The sequence below is a fragment of the Penicillium psychrosexuale genome, assembly GCF_028828465.1.
Source record: "Penicillium psychrosexuale strain IBT 29551 chromosome Unknown utg000004l, whole genome shotgun sequence".
Classification (NCBI taxonomy): domain Eukaryota; kingdom Fungi; phylum Ascomycota; class Eurotiomycetes; order Eurotiales; family Aspergillaceae; genus Penicillium; species Penicillium psychrosexuale.
This window is the reverse complement of record NW_026643189.1, coordinates 1,635,445-1,657,138: the sequence shown is the minus strand read 5'-3', so window position 1 is coordinate 1,657,138 and position 21,694 is coordinate 1,635,445. Positions and strand designations below refer to the sequence as shown.

Sequence of the window (21,694 nt, the reverse complement as noted above, 5' to 3'; positions counted from 1 at the left end):
CTTGCAAGCACTAGCGTAAGATATTACAAGCTCGGATTGATATCCATAGCACCCGAACACTATACAGTGGGGCCAAGCAAATGAGGAAAGGGATCGCCCATATGTACATGTACCTTTACTACGGAGTAGGCATATCATACAAAAGACTGTATGGAGTACTCCGTATATTGTGAGTACTCCATACAATATACGGAGTACGGAGTAGTCCTGCTCTTAATGGCAGAGATAGTGGCAGAAATCTAATTAGGAAGGCGGTGCCAAATTGCCAGGCATCAAGGCATTTTCAGGCAGGAGCGATCTGGAAGGTGGCTATGTCCTGCCCTATACTGGAACTCTTTGGCAAATTTAATGCGGAATTCATATCCTATGGGACTAACAATTATGTGGATTGTATATTCGAATCTATCATAGTAGGTAGCACTCCGTACAAAGTACATCTGTAGCACATATTACCATAATGAAGTGTATCATTGGCTGTAGAAATCCCCCAATATGCTTGGCTGATGCACACATCCCGCAATGATAGATTCAGTCAATTAACATGTTTCTAGTTTAAAGAGATTATTCCAGAATACACATACTTTAGTATATTAACATATGTCAAGAGATTTCCTCCAGGGCTATATGTGCTTAGACCCTTGAAAGCCTGGACATGGCGGGACTCTGGCCAGGAGTAGTTAGATTGTGTCATGGCCTTATCTCCCGCGCAATTTTCTTTCACTCCAACACACATTTGTCGCAGAGCATAGACAGCATGGAACAAGGCCCTATACATTTAACAGCCCGTGAGGCTGCATCTGGTCTCTTGGGCTCAGTCTCTATGACCTGCTGGTTTTTCCTTTTGGTATGTTTAACAACCAGACTCGCACCTTGAAACCCAAAGTGGACACAATCCATATCTAACAATACTGTTTCAGGTACCTCAACTAATTGAGAATTATCGCAATGGCAACTCAGAGGCTATATCTCTCCTCTTCCTCTTTGTTTGGTTCGTCGGCGATGTCGCAAACCTTGCCGGCGGCCTACTAGCCGGGCTTGTGCCCGTGATCGTTGCGATCGCGGTATACTTCTGTATGGCAGACGGCGTGCTGATCGCGCAATGTTTGTACTATAAAGTGCGCAACTCGCGTCCCGAGCCTCTCCACCGCCGACGCTCGTCCACAGTCTCTGTGGACCCGACTACCCCGTTGCTGGGGCGGCGATTCAGCGAATCTATCGCGTCGCGGCGCCGGTCGTCGGGCTCACTGCGCCGTTATCACACTGGTGGCCGGCGTGAGAGTGAGGTCGAGGATACCCTGGCCAAGATCGTCGAGGAGAATGATTATGGCCGCAAGGCATGGATCAAGAATTTTACTAGTGTTGTTGGAATTTTCCTCATTGGTGCGACTGGTTGGACCATGGCTTGGCAGACCGGAATGTGGGCGCCGGCGCCTTTGGATAATAACAATGGTTCCGAGGAGGCTGTTGGGGGGCTGCTGCTGGGGTATTTCAGCGCCGTGTGCTATCTGGGGTGAGTGTCTCCTGCCGTTATGGCTGATGAGTTGGTATTGACTTTGATTGCAGAGCGAGATTGCCTCAGATCTATAAGAACTGGAGCGAGAAGTCGTGCGAAGGTATTTTTTACCGTCTTCACATGCACGTATCAGGCCGGTATTGACTTTTATCTAGGGTTGTCGCTCTTGTTCTTTATTCTCTCTCTTATGGGAAACCTGACTTACGGTACAGGAGTGAGTGATACTACAAGTTGTACTATAAACTGGACATAAGCTAATGATGTTCATATAGATTCTCTGCCATTCTACAGAGAAAGAATATTTCCTCACCAATCTTCCTTGGCTTATCGGATCTCTGGGAACTATTGTTGAGGATGCCGTCATCTTCTTCCAATTCCGGATCTACGCTGTTCAGGACCCTCATCTCTCGGCGATCTCCTAAATATTGACATTTGCTCACATTTGACTGTTTCGTCTAGAGCAATGACCTCTATATACCGTCAAATCTAAAAGTTGGTTTCAAGCTCAAAAATCTTTGGATGGGAGATGATTTGCATGCGTTCGTTGGTGATGCTGGACATCAAAAAAGTTTGGAATAGCATAGCGTTTGTTTTATAGTGGACTGGTGACTGATGCGATATATACACGTATGGTTGCTAGTGTCAATTCAATGTACATCCATAGTCCATAGTAAGGGTGTGTTACTCGCGATAGCGCAATCCTGGAATGACTATGATATTATGGAGGAACACAGATAGAGTGATTTTCAAAGTCTACGCATGTTATACTTCGTACTTTGTATCGTCGATGTGGACTCTAGTCTGCTGAGCGATAACCGCAAGGGCTTGGTGCGCTCAATGAAAGACTACCTTGATATCGAAACACCTGAGACATATCCAACATCCGCGATCAGCGCTACAGAACTACGTCCCATGCCCTACGAACAAGTACCCCAGATAAGAATCAGACGGCCTTCGTTGTTGGTTCATGGTCGCAGACAGACGTAACACGAGGACCAAGAAATCGAGCTGATTCATGTGGAGGGCGAGAAACCGAATCATACATCTACTCGCCAGACCAAAGCAGAACTTTGATCATGGACAAACCAAGAAGTGTGCCAAACGTCTGTCTTCAATTCCCCTAAAATCCTGGAAGCAACAATAGTTTCGGAATCGCAGCGGTATCCGATCCAGTCTACCTCGGCCACATCATGACGCGGAGGCACACCGAGAACCCAGTCTCCATTGAATGTCCGTGTCCGTTTGAATTCTTTTGCTAATTTTCTTTTTTTTCTTCCCCGGGTTCTAGGTCGTAGCGGGGTTCGTGGAGTATCGAGTACAATAGAGAATCGTCGAGGGAGCCGCTATGCGGCAGTGGGAAAAGAGGTTGAGGAATAAAGAAAAAAGGAAACGAGTTTTTAAATTCGATATGAAGATAAGACGCTTAGTCGAAGAGACCGAAGCCCATGTCCTCATCGGACTCCTCCTTCTCTGTAGTGGGGATTAGTACTGAACTCAAAACCAGAGGTGTATATCAAAACTTACCCTCCTCCTTCTCCTCAGCCTTGGCCTCAGCGGGGGCGGCAGCAGCGGCACCACCAGCGGGGGCAGCGGCAGCGGGGCCAGCGGAACCGACGTTGGTCAGGAGATCCTTGATGTCCTTACCCTCGAGGGCCTGTGTTGAAAATCGAATTAGTTATCGCATCTTAAATTGTCGCGCGCGGCCATTTTCGGGTTTCTTCGATATTGGCGCGGGTTGTGGAACGGAATCAGGTATTTACCCGGGCGAAGATGGAGGCCCAGATGGGCTCAACCTCCTGGACCTTGGCGGCAGTGATGAGAGTCTGGATCTTGTCGGCCTAAATGATGATGCAAGGTCAGTCACAGTTTTCGCATGATTGTTGTTTGATCCTAGTGGTTTCGCGGCGTCTTGTTGTGTCTACCCCGAAGCTCAAATTCGCACAGTAAATAAAGCTTCAAGTGTGATCTTCAAGCCTCCACCATCCCACCAAAATCAAGGAATTTTGGATACTTACGGAGACCTCAATACCGTCATCGGCCAAGATGAGGGCGGCGTAGGAGCAGGCGAGCTCGGCGGTAGACATGTCGACGGGTGGTGTTGACCGGACTGGGTGTCTTGAAGAGAGTTGGGGATGGGAAAGAAGAAGAGAGTAGAACGCCAATGATAGACACCCGAACAGGGCAAACGCGCCGTGTGTGGGAAAAAGCCCTCGCTTAGGGCTTGGACTAATCTGGTTTAGCCTATTCCCCTCCTCGTGACTTGGCGCTAAGCCGCAAACGGAGCTGAGCCCAGATGACATAATGATATAGATGACATAATCCCCCAGTAAACTGCGCGGGGCGTTTCGTATCTGCAGGATCCCCTATCAATCGATCCATTCATTAATTGACATCACATCCCGGTAGTTGTACTTGTCTTCACCTTGAAAGAAACTTGTTCTTTTATCCAACCTGTTCTCAACCTTGCTTTTTCCAACGTGCCCACTGATAATATCGCATTCTCTAACCATGGAATCCCCCGCCATCCCGGTCCCGCTGGATCCGCGGGAGCAGCCCATCCTTGAAAACCTGCTCCGGACCCGCGACGCGCTGCTCCTAATCAAGCGGGATAAGTCCTCATATGTAAAGTCTCGCGATGTCCTACCGCTTTATGAGGAAGTGATCGCAGAAGTTGAGAAACTCAATTCCGTTCGTAAAGAGCAAGATCGCCGCTTGGTACACAATCGCCGTGAGTTTAGTAGACCTTGCGCTCGACTTGGAGGTGACTGACGCTCAATGATAGTGGATTATATCTTGGATGATTGCTTTCAGTTGATTTCCCTACTGTTCTTGACAGTTGGGAAGAACAACGAAGCTCCCGCAGTGTGAGCGATAATGTTATTACCCCGCCATCTTGTGACAGTGACTGACATTTTGCCAGATACTCCTTGGCGACTACTATCCAGGTATTGACTCCTATAATCTCCTTCGACTCTCGTTAGCTTTGCGCTCTGGGTACTGACGATCTTGCAGCGTTTACTCGACCACCTTGAAGAGGCTGGATTCTATAGCTCGAAGGACTTGAACTCGATCACCAAGACACTAGAGTCTACCCGGGAAACTCTTGAGCGTGGCCGAAACACATACTCACCCGCTCTCCTCACGCTCTTGGAAAGCCGTCTGGAACACTGTGACCAGTCACTGGCGAAGTTGCAGAAGGGTCTTGCTGTATTGGCTCCTTCCTTGGTGCAGACACACGAGACACTGGTTTCAATTCTGCGGTCTACATCAGCTGTCAACACTCGGTCAAAAGTATGGCATCGAACAATTCTATAACCCATCTGATTAGTACTAACTCACTGTTAATTGCTAGTTCTCGGCTGCGGAGGTAAACGCTCTTCGAGAACAACTGAAGAAAATTGAAAAGACATCAAAGGACGGCAACTTTGTTGACGACGAGGGAAATGTTCTTGCCGGGCAGGAAAACGTCAAGTCTTTGATTCACAGGTGTTGGCGATGGACTGAAATTGTGCTTGAGCGGTATGTTTTAGGCTGCCAACGGGATGACAGACATCGACTGATTCAAATACAGAGAGGGCAAAATTGATGAGCGGTTCCGAGATCAATACGAACGATTGTTGGACATCCGCAACCAACTGGATCGTTTGTCTGTAACACAAGCTTGGTCGCTCCGCGAGACCGATCTCTTCGTATACCAGCGAAAGCTCGACCGAATTGACGAGGCACGGGTTAATGGAAATTTCATCGATGCTGAGGGCCAGCCGGCGGACCTGCATGCGCAGCGAGTAAGAATTTATTTTCGGGCATTCTTTGGTGGATTCTGGCTAACATGATCAGACGCTTCTATACCTCATTCGTCGCAGTTATGCATACATCTATGCGCTTTTGATTTCATCAGAGCCGGTATCTGAAGCTTTACTCCCAGTCTACAACCAACTTCAAACTCTCCGCCGGTGCTTGATTGAAGTCAAGGAGTCTGGGGGTGTTGCAAATTCACGCGAACTTTACCCATACAGCATGAAGGTATGTAACCGTCCACACGGCTTGCGTATAAAGCTAACCAAAACAGCTCAACTCGATTGACAACATGCGAGTTGACGGGAAATTCTACGTGGGTCCAGATATCCCGGAGGGACAGGGCTGTGTCAATAATCTGCTAGCCGAATGCTACGATTTGGTTTGGGAGCTCCGTGCCGCTGTGGTTGGCGAGGAAGGAGAGTCTTAAAACAACAGGTTCTTTAGACCAATGCCTTTTTTTTTCTCTACCTATGTGTTTTATTTCCGTCGATGTTTGTGGATTTGCGCCGATTTTGATGAAGAATTGGCCATGGAATGTCTTTGGCATACAGTGGTCTTTGATTGTATGATCAGAGTCTTACCTTGTTTTCTCTTCTTTTTCTTTATGTGACGATAGGCGTTTGAGATGGTATGGCATTGGCATTTGTCTTGGGAACGAGGGCACTCCGGTGTCCTCTGGTGGTTTTACTTCGAGTTTAATGGAATTTCCCTGTTAACGAACGATTCTTGTTTGTTGTCTCTTGCTTTCAACTAAGAAAGCACATGAAAAAGCTAATTTGGTAATTGTGTTATTCTAGCTACACCTCCAATCTTTGCGAAGAGAAGACAAAGCCCTGATTTTGCTCAGGGAACCTTCAAATATCAAGTATCGAGTCCTTAAAAAGCCGATTAGCAAGATTACTCCATTCAGCAACCGACCCGTTCACACGGCTCAAGTTGACTAAGTAATATTTCTGGCAGAAGCACCCGCTTTGCTATCCATTCCATCCCGTTCCAGTAGAAGAAATATCCCTTGAATAGTCGCAGAGAGTGGGGATCAAGATCTGTGAAGTCGACTTCATCAACTTCATCCACGTCTTCCATCTCCAGAACTTCACCGTCAATCCCGTGAACATCGAGGTAGCAACTGCATGCTGTGGTACAGTGGCCCCGGTCACGGGCCCCGTCTGTATTGACCTCAGTCCTCTCGCAGGATCCACATCCGCGTCCATAGCAGCCCCTCGTTTTGCACAGTCTTCACGAAGCACACCCGAGAGATACCAATCCGTGTGCTTTCTCTGCCTTATCAATGCTCGTCTCGCCGAAGTGCTCCATATCTTGTCTGACTTGATCCATTGTTCCCCGTGACTATCCCAGTATCTCGAATTGAGGGATCCATACCCCTATGGGCTCGCCAGTTTCAGAATTTTGAGCCCTTGCTCCCGGGATGAAAGGTGTCTGTTCATGGACCCAAATCATTCGTTGGACAATCCAGCGTGTTTCAATATCAGCATCAATCGGTGATTTGCATCAAGCTATGTCTTGTGAGGCTCGTTTGATGTGAGAATGATAGCACACCGCTTGGGCAAGCTTATACAAGCCCTGAAGCCGAAGTGCATTTTCAACCAATTCAGTCTCTTTAACTTCGCCAAGAGGTATAATCGAGATGTGCTAGTTCTATAATCTTGCATTTACCGTCGAGGCTTAGTCTTGCGTGGTCTCTTCATAACTTGGCAGGTTTTCCGAGGACTGAGAGTTGGTAGCAGATTTGAGGATTGAAAAATCATCATCTTGTAATAGCTCCTTCTCTAAAAAGGACATGGTCAATAATTTCAATAATTTCAACGACCATTTTGGGTTGCGGCCGCTTATGGAGTTGTCATCATAACAGCTAATCTTGGATTGCAACTAGAACTAGCATAACAGCAATAAATAGTAACAACTAAAGCAATAGACAGGTTTGACATAATTGTAGCAATGTCATCCAACAAAAGAACCAGTCGGTGATTTCGCGGTGAATCCAACTTGTAAATCTGTTAACTTCATTCCGCCTTGGGTAAATTGAAAGCATAACCCATCAGCAGTCGTACGCTCTGATGTGTCATACAAGAGGGCTTCTTGTACTCAAAACAAAGCTCTTCTAAGTCTGGTATCTCTTCAACTAACAAGATATCCAAGCCTTCAACCCCATGGGCCTTCATGCAGCAACTGCAGGCTGTAGTACAATGACCTCTGGTGCCGATATGATCTTCGAATCCATCAACCGTCCGCGGCCTTTCACAGCAGCCGCAGCTCCGCCCGCAACAGCCGCCTCGTCCTGCACAATCATCGCCCAACGAAGTAGAGAGATACCAGTCTGGATAGGATCTTTGTATATTATATGCTCGACTGAATGACCAGCTCTTTATGGATTCTTGTTTGTTCCAACTCTTCCTGGAAACAGCCCAATGACTTCTATTGAGATCCTGGAGCAGTCCTTTGTAGAACTCGAGTTGTGACGCATGTTCGGCTTCATCTTCAGAGGATAGAAGTAGCTCTGATGAGGTTTCCAAGGTTTGGACTTTTTCTTGAATGCGGGCCCTTCTTTGAGCAATCCAACGCCTCTCGATATCATTTTCAATTAGTTCCTTGATCCAACTTTCTGGCCCCCTCGGCTGTACCCTATGCCAAAAGAAACACCAATATAGCACTATGGCAAGCTGGCCGTAGCCTGCCTCTTTAAGCTGAGCTTCAACCTTCTCGGCATTTTGGCGGTGATGATCGCTGTCATATATACGACTCGGGGCGTTCCGAATAAGAGTTTTTTTGTCGTCAATATTCAATTCGGTTGAAAGCAGGTGGACAAGAAGGTCTTCAGGCTTCTGAGCATTTTTTGTTTTCTTCGTCAATTTATCCAGCAAATCTTTCTCGGAGGATTTCTCGAGAGACTTTGCGATCTCTTGATAAGTCGGAAGTTTCTCGGAGGGTTGCATCTCGCCTGCCTGAGGCTCGGTGGCTTTGTCCTTCTGGATAATGTTGAGCTTAGCACTCATAGCGAGTATTAGAAAACTGAACGATGCTAAAACTAGGAAAATGGTGGACATGGAAGGAGAATTCGGCAGGCCGTATTCCGTCACGTATCGAGAATAAGATTTAGCCGTAAATAGGTGCGGCCGAAAGGTGGTACCGTTCTTTTTCTTTGAAGAAGAAGCAATAATGACATCTTATATGATGGCATACATGCATAGTAGCGCCAGTATGGTCACGGAGTACTCCGTAGATACAAGTTCTTTAGGGCTATTTCCCCACATAATAGAGGCCTGGATTCCGAAATCGGCGCAATCACCGGCCAATCACAGCGAATACAAATAACAACCGGACGAAAAAAAAAAGGGAACATTCTTATCTTCTCCCCAGTTTCTCCCCAAACTTGACATTAGTGAAGATGGTGAGCCAGCTTGTTTGGCAGCGGGTTTCTGCCTCTCGTGGGGTATGTATACATCGAAGACAAGCTCAATTGAACAACCTAACACCTTATAGATGGCCACACGGCTTTCATCACAACGGCTCTTCGCCCGTGGCCTAGCCACCGAGGCCTCCTCCTCCCGCATGCCCCCATATCCCAAGCTTGTCCGCAACCTTGAACATGTCCGCCGAGTCCTTGGTTCCGACCGCGCCCTCACCCTCGCCGAGAAGATCCTCTACGCGCATCTGGACAATGCCGAGGAGTCATTGCTCACCGGGACCAACAACGGCCGCGACATTCGAGGCAAGGCCAACCTGAAGCTGAAGCCCGACCGCGTCGCTATGCAGGATGCTTCGGCCCAGATGGCTCTGCTCCAATTCATGTCCTGCGGTCTTCCCTCCACCGCCGTCCCGGCCAGTATCCACTGCGACCATATGATTGTCGGCGAGCGTGGTGCCGATACCGATTTGCCGGCTTCAATCAAGGGTAACAGTGAGGTATTCGACTTCTTGGAGAGTGCCGCCAAGCGCTACGGTATTGAGTTCTGGCCCCCGGGTGCCGGTATTATCCACCAGAGCGTGCTAGAGAACTACGCCGCCCCTGGATTGATGATGCTCGGTACGGACAGCCACACTCCCAACGGAGGTGGTCTTGGTGCTATTGCCATCGGTGTTGGTGGTGCCGATGCTGTTGATGCGTTGGTTGATGCCCCTTGGGAGCTGAAGGCTCCTAAAGTTCTCGGTGTTCGCCTCGAGGGCAAGCTCAGCGGATGGGCTTCGCCTAAGGATATCATTCTATCCCTAGCTGGCAAGCTGACCGTTCGCGGTGGCACTGGCTACATCATTGAGTATCACGGCCCTGGTGTCGAGACTCTCAGCTGCACGGGTATGGCTACCTGCTGTAACATGGGTGCTGAGGTGGGCGCTACCACATCGATCTTCCCCTTCTCGCCTAGTATGGTTCCCTACCTGCAGTCCACCCACCGCGGTTATGTCGCAGATGCTGCTACCGAGGTTGCCTCCGCCGGCCCCTCGAGCTTGCTGCGCGCCGACACCAAGGCCGAGTATGACCAGGTGGTCACTATCAACCTATCCGAGCTCGAGCCGCACATCAACGGTCCCTTCACTCCCGACTTCTCGGTGCCGCTATCCAAGTTTGCCGACACCGTCCGCGAGAAGAAGTGGCCCGAGACCTTCGGCGCCGGCCTCATCGGTAGCTGCACCAACTCCTCGTACGAAGACATGACCCGCGCCGAGGATCTCGTCAAGCAGGCTACCGCAGCAGGCCTCAAGCCCAAGGCGGATTTCTTCATCACTCCCGGCAGTGAACAGATCCGCGCCACTCTCGACCGCGATCAAACACTAAACACCTTCTCCGAAGCCGGCGGCATCGTCCTCGCCAACGCCTGCGGCCCCTGCATCGGCCAATGGAAGCGCACTGACGGCGTCCCCAATGGCGAAGATAACGCCATCTTCACCTCCTACAACCGCAACTTCCCCGGCCGTAACGATGGCAACCGCCGAACAATGAACTTTCTCGCCTCACCGGAACTCGTTACCGCGCTCGCCTACTCCGGCAGCACAACCTTCAACCCCATGACCGACTCCCTGACCGCACCCGACGGCTCAGCCTTCAAGTTCCAGCCCCCCAGCGGCTTCGACCTCCCCAGCGCCGGTTTCGAAGAAGGTAACCCCAACTTCCTCCCCACAGCCGCCGTCCCAGACGCAAGCAGCGAAGTCATTGTCTCACCGACCTCCGACCGCCTCGCCCTCCTCGAGCCCTTCGCCCCCTTCCCCAAGGGCGATCTCTCCGGCCTGCAGGTCCTATATAAAGTCAAGGGCCAGTGCACAACCGACACGATCTCCGCCGCAGGCCCATGGCTGAAGTACAAGGGCCACCTGCCCAACATCTCGGCGAACACCCTGATCGGCGCCGTCAACGCCGCAACCGGCGAGACTAACGTCGCCTACGACGAAGCCGGCAAGCAATACGGTATCCCGGAGCTAGCAGAGGCATGGAAGGAGCGCGGGATTTCGTGGCTCGTTGTTGCAGAGGATAACTACGGCGAGGGCTCTGCGCGCGAGCACGCTGCGCTGCAGCCGCGCTACCTCGGCGGCCGGGTTATTGTTGCTAAGAGCTTTGCCCGCATCCACGAGACGAACCTTAAGAAGCAGGGTGTTGTGCCTCTTACCTTCACAAACCGTGAGGACTATGACCGTATCGATGCTTGTGATAAGGTTGATACTGTTGGTCTTTACGATGTGCTGCAGACTGGTGGACAGGGTGAGATCAAGCTGCGTGTTACTAAACAGAAGACTGGGGAGGTGTTCGAGGTCCCTGTTCAGCATACTTTCAGTCAGGATCAGTGTGGATTTATCCTTGCTGGTAGTGCCTTGAACCTGTTGGCTAAGAAGGCTCACTCTTAAAGAGAGAGTGGAGCAGGTGGAGGTGGATTACAGACTGTTTTGACACCATAAAAATGGGTTGGGTTCGATCTGGAGTTGATGATTTGGTTGGAGTACATATTGTAGTCCTCTCACCTTGTATATGATGAATTTTGATGGTTTTATATTTGTTTTGCCGACTAGATGATATCCAATGTGATCTGTATTCTACTGTTTCCTGGTTCACTGGAGTAGAAGTGCAAAACGAAGTTGGTATAGTAGTAAATAAGTACTAAACCGAGAGATTCAAGTCATTCGATTGAGCCATCCATTGTATGTTATGGTATATAGTGTTGAAGCTGTGACATCGAAACGAAACGAGACAGAATCCATGATAGAAGAAGAGAAAGAAAGAAGGGAAGAAAAGAAGTTGGGCATGAAACGAGCATGGGAATATCATAAAAGAGCATCATGATGCCTGGTTCTTTCATAAGTAATGAGATGGGTAGAACAGTAACCACCTGCAAAGGGGAAGTCGGGAGATCAAGAGAAGGAGAACGACCCAAACGACGGCATAATAAGCACCGGTGTCTAAAAAGACCAGAAAAAGAAAAACAAAACACCAAGACAATCATATGTCCTGATTGCCGAGCTTCGGAAATCCTCAGACATCTCCGAGAGCATCCTATATCTGAACGCCAACAAGCCTTTTCTATACTAGCAGCATCGAAAGCAAAAGAATCGGCTTTGTGCAGATGAATGCATCATGCAATAACCTTTTGAAACCTGGAACAGCAGGAAAAAGAGAAAAGAAGAAAATAGGAAGAAGAAAGGAAGAAAGAAAGAAGGAGGGAACAGACAGCAAGCAGAACCAGTGTCATCCAGTCCACTTCTGATCAGAGTACCCAGGGTCCCCAGAATTGACCCCCAGCATCTGACCAGAGTTATTGACACCGTACATACCCCCATGGTTATTACCATAACCGCCCATCCCCGAATCATCCTCGTCAAAGCCAAATTCCCCACCAGAGCTAGCATCAAAGCTACTCCGCCCACCAATATCACTCGGATCATCACCCACAGCCGAAATCTGGTCCCACTGCAATGTCTGCAAAGCCGGGTATTGCGCCAGAAGAGCAGCAGGAAGAATAAAGTTGCCCGTCGATTGCCCATCCATGCCGGGCATGTTGGGCATAACGAGCGGCTGGGGGATTGGCTGGAGATGGCCGGATGGCGATTGTTGCTGTTGCTGCTGGTGCTCTAGCAAGACGCGGTCACGCTCTCGCGATTCCTCATCCAGAAGAGGCTTGATGCATACCCGGCCCGCCTCGGAGCGGAAGTGGCGGCCCAAAGCGTCCGCACGGGCGAAGCGGCGGCCGCAGCCCCATTGTCCGCTTCGCGAGAGCTCGCCGCGGCAGATGAATTTCTTTTCGCCGGAATGGAGGCCTTCGTGGCGTTTGCGGTCGTGCTGCCGTGCGAATGCTTTGCCGCATACTGTGCACACGAATGGTCGTTCGTCGGTGTGGGTGCGGAGGTGGGATCGCAGGTTGTATGCGCGGGTAAACCGTTTCGGACATAGGGTGCACTGGAAGGTAGCTGGGTGTTTCTGAATTCGTTTTGGCTCCCCGGGTACTGCTCCGGGCCTTTGTGGATCGGCGAGATCTAGGATGTAGTTCCGGTTCTCGATTGATGAGGTGGAGAGGCGTCGGTTTGATCGTGAGGGCGAGGGATCTCGCGAACTAGGACTACTGCGCGAGCCAATCGATCCAACAGGGGACAAAGATCGTGGGGTGGCAGGCGCGCGGGGCTCTAGAGAAGTTGCTGAAGTTGCAGGAGAGCGTGGGCGGGAAGCAGGGTGATAAGGATCAGATTTGCTACGAACACGGGATCCTAAGTTCTGTTTAGTATCGTACGAATCAAACTGTTGTAAATCGTCACTTACGCATAGCCGGAGGGCTCAGTGAGTCAAAGTCTGCCGTTGATTTGGCTGGGCCGAAGCTTGGAGCTCGTGATGGCGGGGCAAACTCAACATTGATCGATGGAGGAGCCATCTGTGAAGCTTGACCAATGTCGCCCGGGATGTTATTCAATTGGCCCAAGTTCATCATGTCTTCTTGGGGCATTCCGTACATGTCTGTCGGCGCAGAGGGGAACTGAGTGAGATATGAATTATTCGGCACCATCTCATTCCCCTGCTGTGGCATCAACCGCGGAGAGATATATGGGCTGTGGAGAGGACTGATCCCCTGCTGATGCTGTTCCGATAACGTAAATGATTCCATGCCTAGGCCATTGTCGTAAAGATTTGGATCATTTTGGGGAACCAAAGAAGGCGATGCATTGTTCTCGATGCCATCGAATTCGTGCTGAGACAAGTAGGGGGAGTGGCTGGCCGACGATACTTCGGACACCTCGGACGGTGCACGTCGATGGCCTTGGAAGGAAACATTATTCATAACTGACTGCCAGTCTGGACCTGACTGGGCGCTCAAATACGCCGCAGTAGCCGGGTCAAGCGAAGTGTGCCGTGAATGCCGAGGGGTATAGTATGCACCCGGCGTGGACCCTGGAGGGGACATGGGGCCAGGTGAGGAATGTTGCTGATCTTGCGATGGATGCGAGGATACAGAAGGATTAGAGATGGGGCTGACTAGATCAGCGGGGTTTATCACTTGGTTGATAGACTGATGCTGGTGCATTTGCGGGTCTAGCAACAACGAAGAATCGTACTCGGGGGTGGAAGCGCTGTTGGGGCTGTGATTCTGGTAGAGAGAAAAGTCCAATTCTGGGTGATTGGAGTTGAGCATATTGGAGAAGTTTTCGTCGCCCTGCATCCGTCTCATTCCCGTCGAAGAGTGCTCGAGCTGATTGACCAGGCTTGTCTCGAACGACTGCGATATCGGAAGGTTGGTATTGATGGTTGGAGTATAGCCCTGGCCCGCCAGCGGTGATAATGTCTGTGTGAAAGGCGCCCCGGTAAGGTAGTTTGGGTATCCATATATTTCAGCACCACCAATGCTGCCGTCGGGATTGTGATAGGAGAGGTTTGTGGAATAAGCGGCCATGGAGGAGGGGTCAACTCCTAGTCCACCGGAGTTGGGGTCGTGATATTGTTGGCCGTGCGGCGAAGGGCTCATGCTCCGATGCTTCATATCTTCCGAACAATAGACCGCGCCGTGGTTCTGGTCATGCTCCGGACAATAGGCCGTGCCGTGGTTCTGGTCATGCGAGGTCATGTTTGCGAATGCGCGTGGGTGGGGGCTCTTTCACGAAGGCCAGGCTGAACCTGTGATCAGAGACGAGGGATAGCAGGGATAGAATATAGCGCAGAGATTCAGCGACGGGGCAGATTAGACAGGCAAGCCTGTCAGGGTCGTGGACGCCCGGTGATGTAGGAAGAATGGTGTCTGACGACGTAGTGGGATGTCATTCGCAAGGGTCCAGAATCGGGTCCGGTACGCGAAGGAGCCTCTGAGCTAGTTGTCAGCGGTCGGCAGACTGCCTCATCATCTCTAAGAGCAAGGATACCTTGAGTTTGACGAGATGTCCGCAATAGAGAGTAAATGAGGGAGGAGTTGAAGGTCAGGCGTTTTCACGTGCGCAAGGCGGTCTAGGTCAAACACGTCTTGTCGTATAGCAACTCGCGTGCTGTAGACTCTAATGCTGTACGGAGGACTCTCGTAGGGATGATTGATTTAATATATGATATTCCGATAATATTTCCCTGTGGGGGCTAAGCGCGAAGAGTAAAAGAAAGAATTCCCTTCTTCTACTCCGTACAAGTTTCCTCCTAAAGCAGATCTCTCCCCACATTGGCATTATCAGTGTCCACCCTGATAACAGATAGACGAACACAGACTATTTTTATACAAATTCTCAGAGATTCAAATGGAAAAAAAGGCGCTGCCTGTTGAATATACACACATGTTAGGCCGTGAAGCATTCCCCGATCTTCCCAAAGTGGAGGGGTTAGTTAGCGCTAAAGAAGACTTGGCTTTAGCTTTTGCACAGCCACGCAGCTGAGGCCCATGGACGCTAGTCCTATTTAGGTATACTGGATATAAGCTATTGGCCAAGGCGCACTTCAACAGTCTGCCTTGTCTATACTTGTACATTCCATTCGATCTTTCCTGGCTTTCCTGACTGTTGCCTAACTTCACATATCTCCTTGCATAAGCCTCTGGTTCTAGCTAGGTATCAAATCTGACGTGGCTAAACCCTAGATCATTCATCAAATGTATCCGACTAGCCCTAGCCTGATCAGTCGACCAAGCAGCGGAAATTTTATCATCGCAACTAATCCCAAATTCCGCATTATCCACCCACTATCTTCCATAGAAAGCGGAAGGAAACCCCATTACGTCTTAGAAAAGGCTCGGAGGAAATCTGATATAAGGCATTGGCGGTTGGAGACTACCGTACAAGGGAAGGGGTGTTCTACAATATGTGGAAAACAATTTCGTCTGAGGGGAGGGATAAAACCAAAAGTCCCAGAACCCCAAATATTTCATTTCTTCATCACACGCTAGACGTCTTGCCTCCCAGCATCATATATCAGTCATGTCATGTCGCGATTGCTCAAATTCCCCAAGAGACAAACTCTGGAGTCCCTCGAGGATCAAGGAATCCAAAATATGGCACCAAAACCCAACCCGCCCGGTTTTGACAGAGTCAACATTACATACAGTTAGAAAATAAAAAGCAATCTGGCCCCTCATTCATGCATAAGACCAAGAAAGAAGAACAGAAGGAAAGAGAAAGAAAAGAGAAACCCATGAAATGCACTGTGGGACTCTCTGCCCTCCATATTCATAGTCACAGAGACTGAACTCAACAAAACAGAACAGAAGAGACATGCAGACGCAGCCGGTCGGTGGGCACCAGTAAGCCCTTCGCAAGGAGGCATCGATGGATATCCACGTGTGTTCGTGTATATGTACAGAACCATGTAGAATGTATGGAACAATTTCTAGGAACAATTTCCAGATATCAGCCTGCCGAGAACCGGAATGGAAAGAGTATCAAAACGATATTCGGTGATATACAACAACTTCACTAGGTATATTAAGGAAGTGTCGAGGGATGGAGGAAGTGGTGGTTGATAATGCGGTAGGCGGGGAGGATCAAATGTAAAGAGGTGGACTGGACTGGAATGATCGGGACCGGTCACATTTCAGTTCGATGGCTGCGACGGAATATTCGATGCGGCAGCCTTGGGAGGGGGCTTGCATTTTCCAATCACAAGGCCTTCATCTTCCGACTCATCCTCGTCCTCGTCATCGCAGTAGTACCTCGACTCATCCTCTTCGGACGACCTGGGCGAGTTCGGATGAGGACGAAGGGGTTTGAGTGTCTCTCCGGTTCGGAGCATAGAGGGTACTTCGTCCAAGTCATTTCCCTTGACCGAGTAACCGTCACCGGAAAGAGACGATGCGTTTGAGACGACCGACGGAATGCTGGGGTGGGAGGCACTCTGAGACATGCCGCTGGTGAAGTCGTCGGCAGAAGAGGAAGATACAGTGGCCGAGGTGGAAGTGGCCAGCCCGTTGTTAGTGTCGGCGGCACACCCTTGGTTGGTAGCTGGAGTGATAGGTGGTAGAAGGAGCGATTCAGTAGAGTACATCGCGTAGTCAACTCTTAGAGTATCGCCTTCATTTGCATCGATGTCGCTCCGTCTACGACGCAGGAGTGCATTCCTTGTGAGATTGAGAGATTCTGCAGCTGATGGATCCTCGATCTTCGAAGATCGCTTGCGCCTGTGTGTCAATTGCTGGGCAGAAGAGTGTTTCTCCTCATGCCACAGGCCGGGGGTGCGCACTTGGCCATGGGCAGATGCATTGCTGACAGCGATGCTAGGCTCAGCAGAGCGACGTTCTCTATCCCCATGTCGAGATGCCGACTCGCCAGATGGAGAATTGTGCCGACTATGACTGCCTCGTGATGCCCGTCGAGTAGCTCCACTAAAAAGACTACCCAAGTTGGTAGGACCTAGGGCTTCGATGATGGAAAATGGCCGAACCGTCAATTGAGTATCGAAACTGGATGGCTTGACCGTCTTTGCGGATTCTGCTGTGGACATTGAAGACCGTGCGCGACGAGGAGGACCAGGTCGGCGTGGAGGTGGAGTGGCAAGCTTAGTCGCAGCAGCAAGATTTGCTGCAGCTGGTTGCTCGCCGTCGAAATAAGATGCCCAATCACCTTCATCCACCGGGCTTGCAGTAACGCTCTGGGCAAGCGGATGTCCTTGACTGCCAAATTTGAGTGGCCGGAAGAATTCCTCGTCCCCTCGCAAACTGAAGCGATGACTGTCGCGGGAGGTTTTTCCAAATGTGCTGTTACTTGAGGCAGAGGACAGGGTCTCGGTAGATGGTGTTGTGCTCGATGTGCGCTTGCGGAATTCCTTGTCCTTCGATCTGCTGCCGAACCATTTGGCGACATTAGATCGAACGCGTTGAATGAAGGGGACTTTGCTGACAGCGCTTGTGACTTCTTCATTCGAAACCTCAATGCGCTTACCCTTACTTTGGAAGGCAGGGTCGGTCTCCTCAATCCAGACTCGAGGGTTGGGAAGACCATGGAGTGTCCAAGGGTGGTGTTTGATCTCTTTCAGGGTGATTCTTTTGATCGGATCTTTGGTTAACAGACGCATGAGCAGATCGTATAGCTCATCGTCGATATCCTCATAGACGAGCTCATCATCATTTCTCAGATTCCACTGATTAGAGTCGGACGCTTCATCCATCACGGGCACAAGGCGCTTCCGTGGAATGAAGACTTCCTTCTTAACGATGGTCTGGAACATGCTGTACCCATCATCCGAAACGAAAGGTAGGCGACCAAAGATCATTCCATATAATGTAACACCGAGCGACCAAACGTCGACGGCACCAGTGATCTTGGGGATCGACCCAATAGTCTCCACAAAGTCATCGCCGGTATAACATAGTTCGGGAGCATAGAAGGCTGGAGTACCAACGGTCTTGGACAATTCACGCGCATCGTCCAACTCCGTTGCGTCGGTCTCGCCCACCTGCTCTTCTTCCTCGTCCCGCATTGGGCGTCCCAGGTAGGAAACGCCGAAATCAGAGATCTTCACCCGATGAGTGCTGGTGACGAGTAAATTCGCCGGCTTGATATCCCGGTGGATGATGCCTTGGTAGTGGAGGTATTCTAAGCCAAGTACCGAGTCCCGGAATGCGCTGCGGGCTTCATCGATAGTCAAACAAGGAACGAATGCCATGTCATCGCCCTCTGCAGACCACTCGGGTTCAGATGGTGCGTAACCAAAGCTACTAGAGGCTGTGCTGGAACGTCGTTCGATCGGGATGTCTGAATATGCGCCGTACATGCTGCCCTCGATAGCACTTAGAGACGGGTCCTGCGTGAAGGATGGGCTTGAGTCATCTGTTACTGCAACAGATGGTCTCCTCATGGGAATACCAGACTCGTCATCCTCCTCGTCTGAAGACTCCGCACCGTGCTCCAAACTCCAAGCAGGGATTGGTCCTTGCTGGGCATCGGCAGCCTGTGCTTCAATGCGTTCGCGAGCCCTTTCCCGTTGCCGCCGCAGATGCTGAGCCGTTCGAATGAATTGGTGGCTCTCTTCCAAAAACGCGGGAGTGTCTGGAATTCCATTCTTTTCCCGCTCAAGACGTAGCTTGTCGACGTGGACAATTTCTCGTAGACCCTTCTTGCGCCAGACAATCTCGCCATTCTCAACGTACTCCAGCACAATGTACACCTTTTGTCGGTTCGGATCGTCGATGACTTCGAGCAGGCTGACCACGTTTGGATGCCGCGCCTTCTTCAGAATAGCCACTTCCCTCTTCACTTTGTCTTCTGGGTTGCCCAATTTGCCTAACCGACGGCGGGTGGAGTACCGCTGGACAATCTTTATGGCAACTTTCTGCTTAGTCGCAATATGCTGGCCTAGTTTCACTTTGCCATGTTCACCACGTCCAAGCTCTTCAAGGATTTCATACTGATTGATGGTTTTGTTTCCCGTGATTATGTCGCGATCAACTTCGGCGGTGTGTGTTTCCTTCGGTGGTTGAAGATGTGACGGATGGAGAAGTGAGCTTCGCGTTGAGACGTCATCGTCCGACGCGGATGGCGTTCCCATGCGAGAGTGTCTCATGGAGAAGAGCCCGGGGCTCGATATCGGAGTGTTGCCCGCAGTACGAACACCACGGGCATAGGAGTGTCTGGGTAGCGGATCTGGTTCGGCGAGGTGAGGGTGGTAGGTGGGATGCACCTGAGACTGGAGGGAGGCATAGGATTGATCGGGGTAAACTGGTAATTGATTATCCGAGTGTCTCGAGGCTCGTCGAGTGCTCCTTCCAATGCTTCCATTTTCCGATCGGACATCGACCACGATACCTTCGTTGAGGGCTTGTAGGGAACTCGACGACGAGCGATTCGAGGGGGCCCGAGCACCACCAACGCCGGGGAAGGCCTGGCGGAAAGTCGCGGTAGCTTCCGAGACATCGGTGATGATAGATGGTTGTTCCGCGGATGATTTGGATTGGGGGCGATACTCAAGTTGGTCGTTCGACGCAGATGGGAGTTGCGATGACTCGTCGGACCGGCTGAGATCTCGCTTGTGATTTTTTGAGACATGATTCCGAGCCAGCTGATCTGGATCCTCCAGACCAGCTTGCGAGGATCTATTTTCTGTCATATTCCCTTCTTCTTTCCTGTGTGGTATTATTTCAAAGGGAGGGGGCTGAGGCAGCTGTGCCGAGTGCAGTTGTGCATCCTAATTGAACATCCTCCAATTCGACTCTTTTTTTTTTTGCGGGGGTTTCCCTCGTAAATAATTGATTCAAGGTGAGCTGACAAAAAGCTCTGTTTGCACGCACAAACAGGTCGGCATTACTTTCGTGAAGTCGATAGGGATGGCGACAAGGCAACGGAAACCGTGTACCGGACAGCGGGTTGTCGCCTTAGGGGGGAAGGACACGAGGTAGACCTGCTACTGCACGAGGATATGGACGATCCCACATCCACACGTGGGGAAATGAGTCAAAAAAAAGGAGTGCCGTTGACAACAGATGCTATAAATAATTCGGGGTTTGGCTCATTCGGATGGCCAGTTCTCGGGGGATGTGGAGGTGGGGGGAGCGAGATCGGAATCAATCAAGAATAAGAGATCCGAAAGTAATGTGGAAAGGAAAGGCAAGACAGCCAAGCAGCTGTAAGAATTACAAAAAAAAGAAAAGAGAAGAGAAAAAGATGTGTAGAGAGACCGAGAGTCGAGGGGAGAGTTGAAGAGTTGAAGGGGGAGGTTGGGTAATATGGTAGAGCGATGATCGGGATGCCAAGAAACAAGATAAGTTTACCAAGTCAACGGTGAACCGAATGGCGGATTATAAAATAAGTGAAAAAAAGAAAAAGGGATACGCTCGAACTGCCAATTGATCTACTTGGGGGATTGAATATATCAGATTTCAGGATTTAGCCATATCTAGTGGGGCTATCAGCTCTGGAATTCCGCGCTGTTTGCAGATTAATCTTGTACTCCTACTATTCGGTGCATCCATAATACATATCTTATAGACAGAATATAGAATATAGAATATACAGATTATATCCTGTAAATGTAGTTGTCCCCAGTGGCGGATTTGCCACTGGGCTTGGGTCCTTACGTCGAGGACTCATCCGTGGACAGCCTAATTCCCATGGACCATGACAGGTTGCAGCGAGTATGTAGGCAAAGAGCCTAGACTGGAAGCCATCGTGAGAATGCCAAGTAAGTAAATGACCGACCATGGTTGCCCAACCGTGTGATGATTCTTATTTTTATTATTCCAACTCGACTCCCTCGGCTCCGAGGCCTGCATCTTTACAGACAGACCATCTTACTCCGGTCCTGGCTATAGATCATTTTACCTCCAATCGTATATTCGCTCATAACTTCTGCCCGAACTGCTGGGCCCTAATACCGGAAGCTGTATTATAAGGGGTTGTATCAAGGATGTCTTTTCCCGTTTTATGTCTTCGTCCCAATCAATTGAAGAAAAGGCAAAAGTGTATCCATGGATGGAACTCTACTCTTTTTTGGATGTACTTTGTACACTCCGACTTGTACATATATATGACATGTTATATGGATGTTATAAGCTTATATGCCATGTAGTATACTGTAACACTATATATTACTATAATACTACAGAATACTCCCAGGCTCCGGGAGGCGTCCTGCATGAAGCTCTTTACGGGAGGAAATCCTCATGAAATCCGCTGTCCGTGCATAAAATTATCTGTGCGCGACTCCGTATACTCGACGTCATATAGGGGTCTGGCCCCCTAATTAGCCTTCTTTCTCTTGTATCATCTTGGCCTATGTCCTTGATTTCTTTTCTTGCGTGTAACCCTGAAGTACGATCGGTAATTTGCCGACTTACATTATCTGCATTCCAAGGTCATGACATGCCATTAGAACTCTCCGGGGAATCAGAGATGCCCAGGGACCAGACTCCAGATAAGAAGCTATGCCCCACAACTTACGGTGCGGGGGATCACTCGATCGAGGGCTAAGCCGACTACGGTAGACATATAATCGCGGGGTTCAAT

General features: G+C 50.0%; 7 protein-coding genes across 7 annotated transcripts; 3 read left to right on the top strand and 4 right to left on the bottom strand.

Annotated features, from left to right (window-relative positions):
* Window positions 1-742: 742 nt before the first annotated feature.
* Window positions 743-1,935, top strand: N7518_006441 (PQ-loop repeat-containing protein; the record flags this gene model as incomplete). The annotated part of the gene is made up of 5 exons (XM_057187368.1): window positions 743-844; window positions 918-1,510; window positions 1,564-1,613; window positions 1,669-1,727; window positions 1,786-1,935. Coding segments are annotated over 5 exons (954 nt in total), but the record flags the coding sequence as incomplete, so codon positions are not given.
* A 596-nt stretch (window positions 1,936-2,531) lies between these two features.
* rpp1 (ribosomal P1 domain-containing protein) lies at window positions 2,532-3,813 on the bottom strand (the record flags this gene model as incomplete). The annotated part of the gene is made up of 4 exons (XM_057187367.1): window positions 2,532-2,983; window positions 3,038-3,167; window positions 3,274-3,351; window positions 3,529-3,813. 4 exons carry the CDS (start codon window positions 3,811-3,813, stop codon window positions 2,937-2,939), a joined length of 540 nt encoding a protein of 179 aa, XP_057039070.1. The 3' UTR covers window positions 2,532-2,936.
* Window positions 3,814-4,021: 208 nt separating this feature from the next.
* N7518_006439 (uncharacterized protein) lies at window positions 4,022-5,738 on the top strand (the record flags this gene model as incomplete). Its single annotated transcript, XM_057187366.1, has 8 exons — window positions 4,022-4,241; window positions 4,296-4,377; window positions 4,434-4,458; window positions 4,526-4,804; window positions 4,866-5,032; window positions 5,085-5,298; window positions 5,351-5,536; window positions 5,583-5,738. The coding sequence occupies 8 exons, from the start codon at window positions 4,022-4,024 to the stop codon at window positions 5,736-5,738; spliced, it is 1,329 nt and encodes a 442-aa protein (XP_057039069.1).
* Window positions 5,739-6,285: 547 nt separating this feature from the next.
* On the bottom strand, window positions 6,286-8,322 carry N7518_006438 (uncharacterized protein; the record flags this gene model as incomplete). The annotated part of the gene is made up of 3 exons (XM_057187365.1): window positions 6,286-6,693; window positions 6,869-6,933; window positions 7,398-8,322. 3 exons carry the CDS (start codon window positions 8,320-8,322, stop codon window positions 6,286-6,288), a joined length of 1,398 nt encoding a protein of 465 aa, XP_057039068.1.
* Window positions 8,323-8,714: 392 nt separating this feature from the next.
* Window positions 8,715-11,161, top strand: N7518_006437 (aconitate hydratase ACO2; the record flags this gene model as incomplete). The annotated part of the gene is made up of 2 exons (XM_057187364.1): window positions 8,715-8,759; window positions 8,810-11,161. 2 exons carry the CDS (start codon window positions 8,715-8,717, stop codon window positions 11,159-11,161), a joined length of 2,397 nt encoding a protein of 798 aa, XP_057039067.1.
* Window positions 11,162-11,996: 835 nt separating this feature from the next.
* On the bottom strand, window positions 11,997-14,355 carry crzA (putative C2H2 transcription factor Crz1; the record flags this gene model as incomplete). The annotated part of the gene is made up of 2 exons (XM_057187363.1): window positions 11,997-13,009; window positions 13,062-14,355. The coding sequence occupies 2 exons, from the start codon at window positions 14,353-14,355 to the stop codon at window positions 11,997-11,999; spliced, it is 2,307 nt and encodes a 768-aa protein (XP_057039066.1).
* A 1,937-nt stretch (window positions 14,356-16,292) lies between these two features.
* On the bottom strand, window positions 16,293-19,799 carry N7518_006435 (putative serine/threonine protein kinase; the record flags this gene model as incomplete). Its single annotated transcript, XM_057187362.1, has 1 exon — window positions 16,293-19,799. One exon carries the CDS (start codon window positions 19,797-19,799, stop codon window positions 16,293-16,295), a length of 3,507 nt encoding a protein of 1,168 aa, XP_057039065.1.
* Between the last annotated feature and the right edge of the window lie 1,895 nt (window positions 19,800-21,694).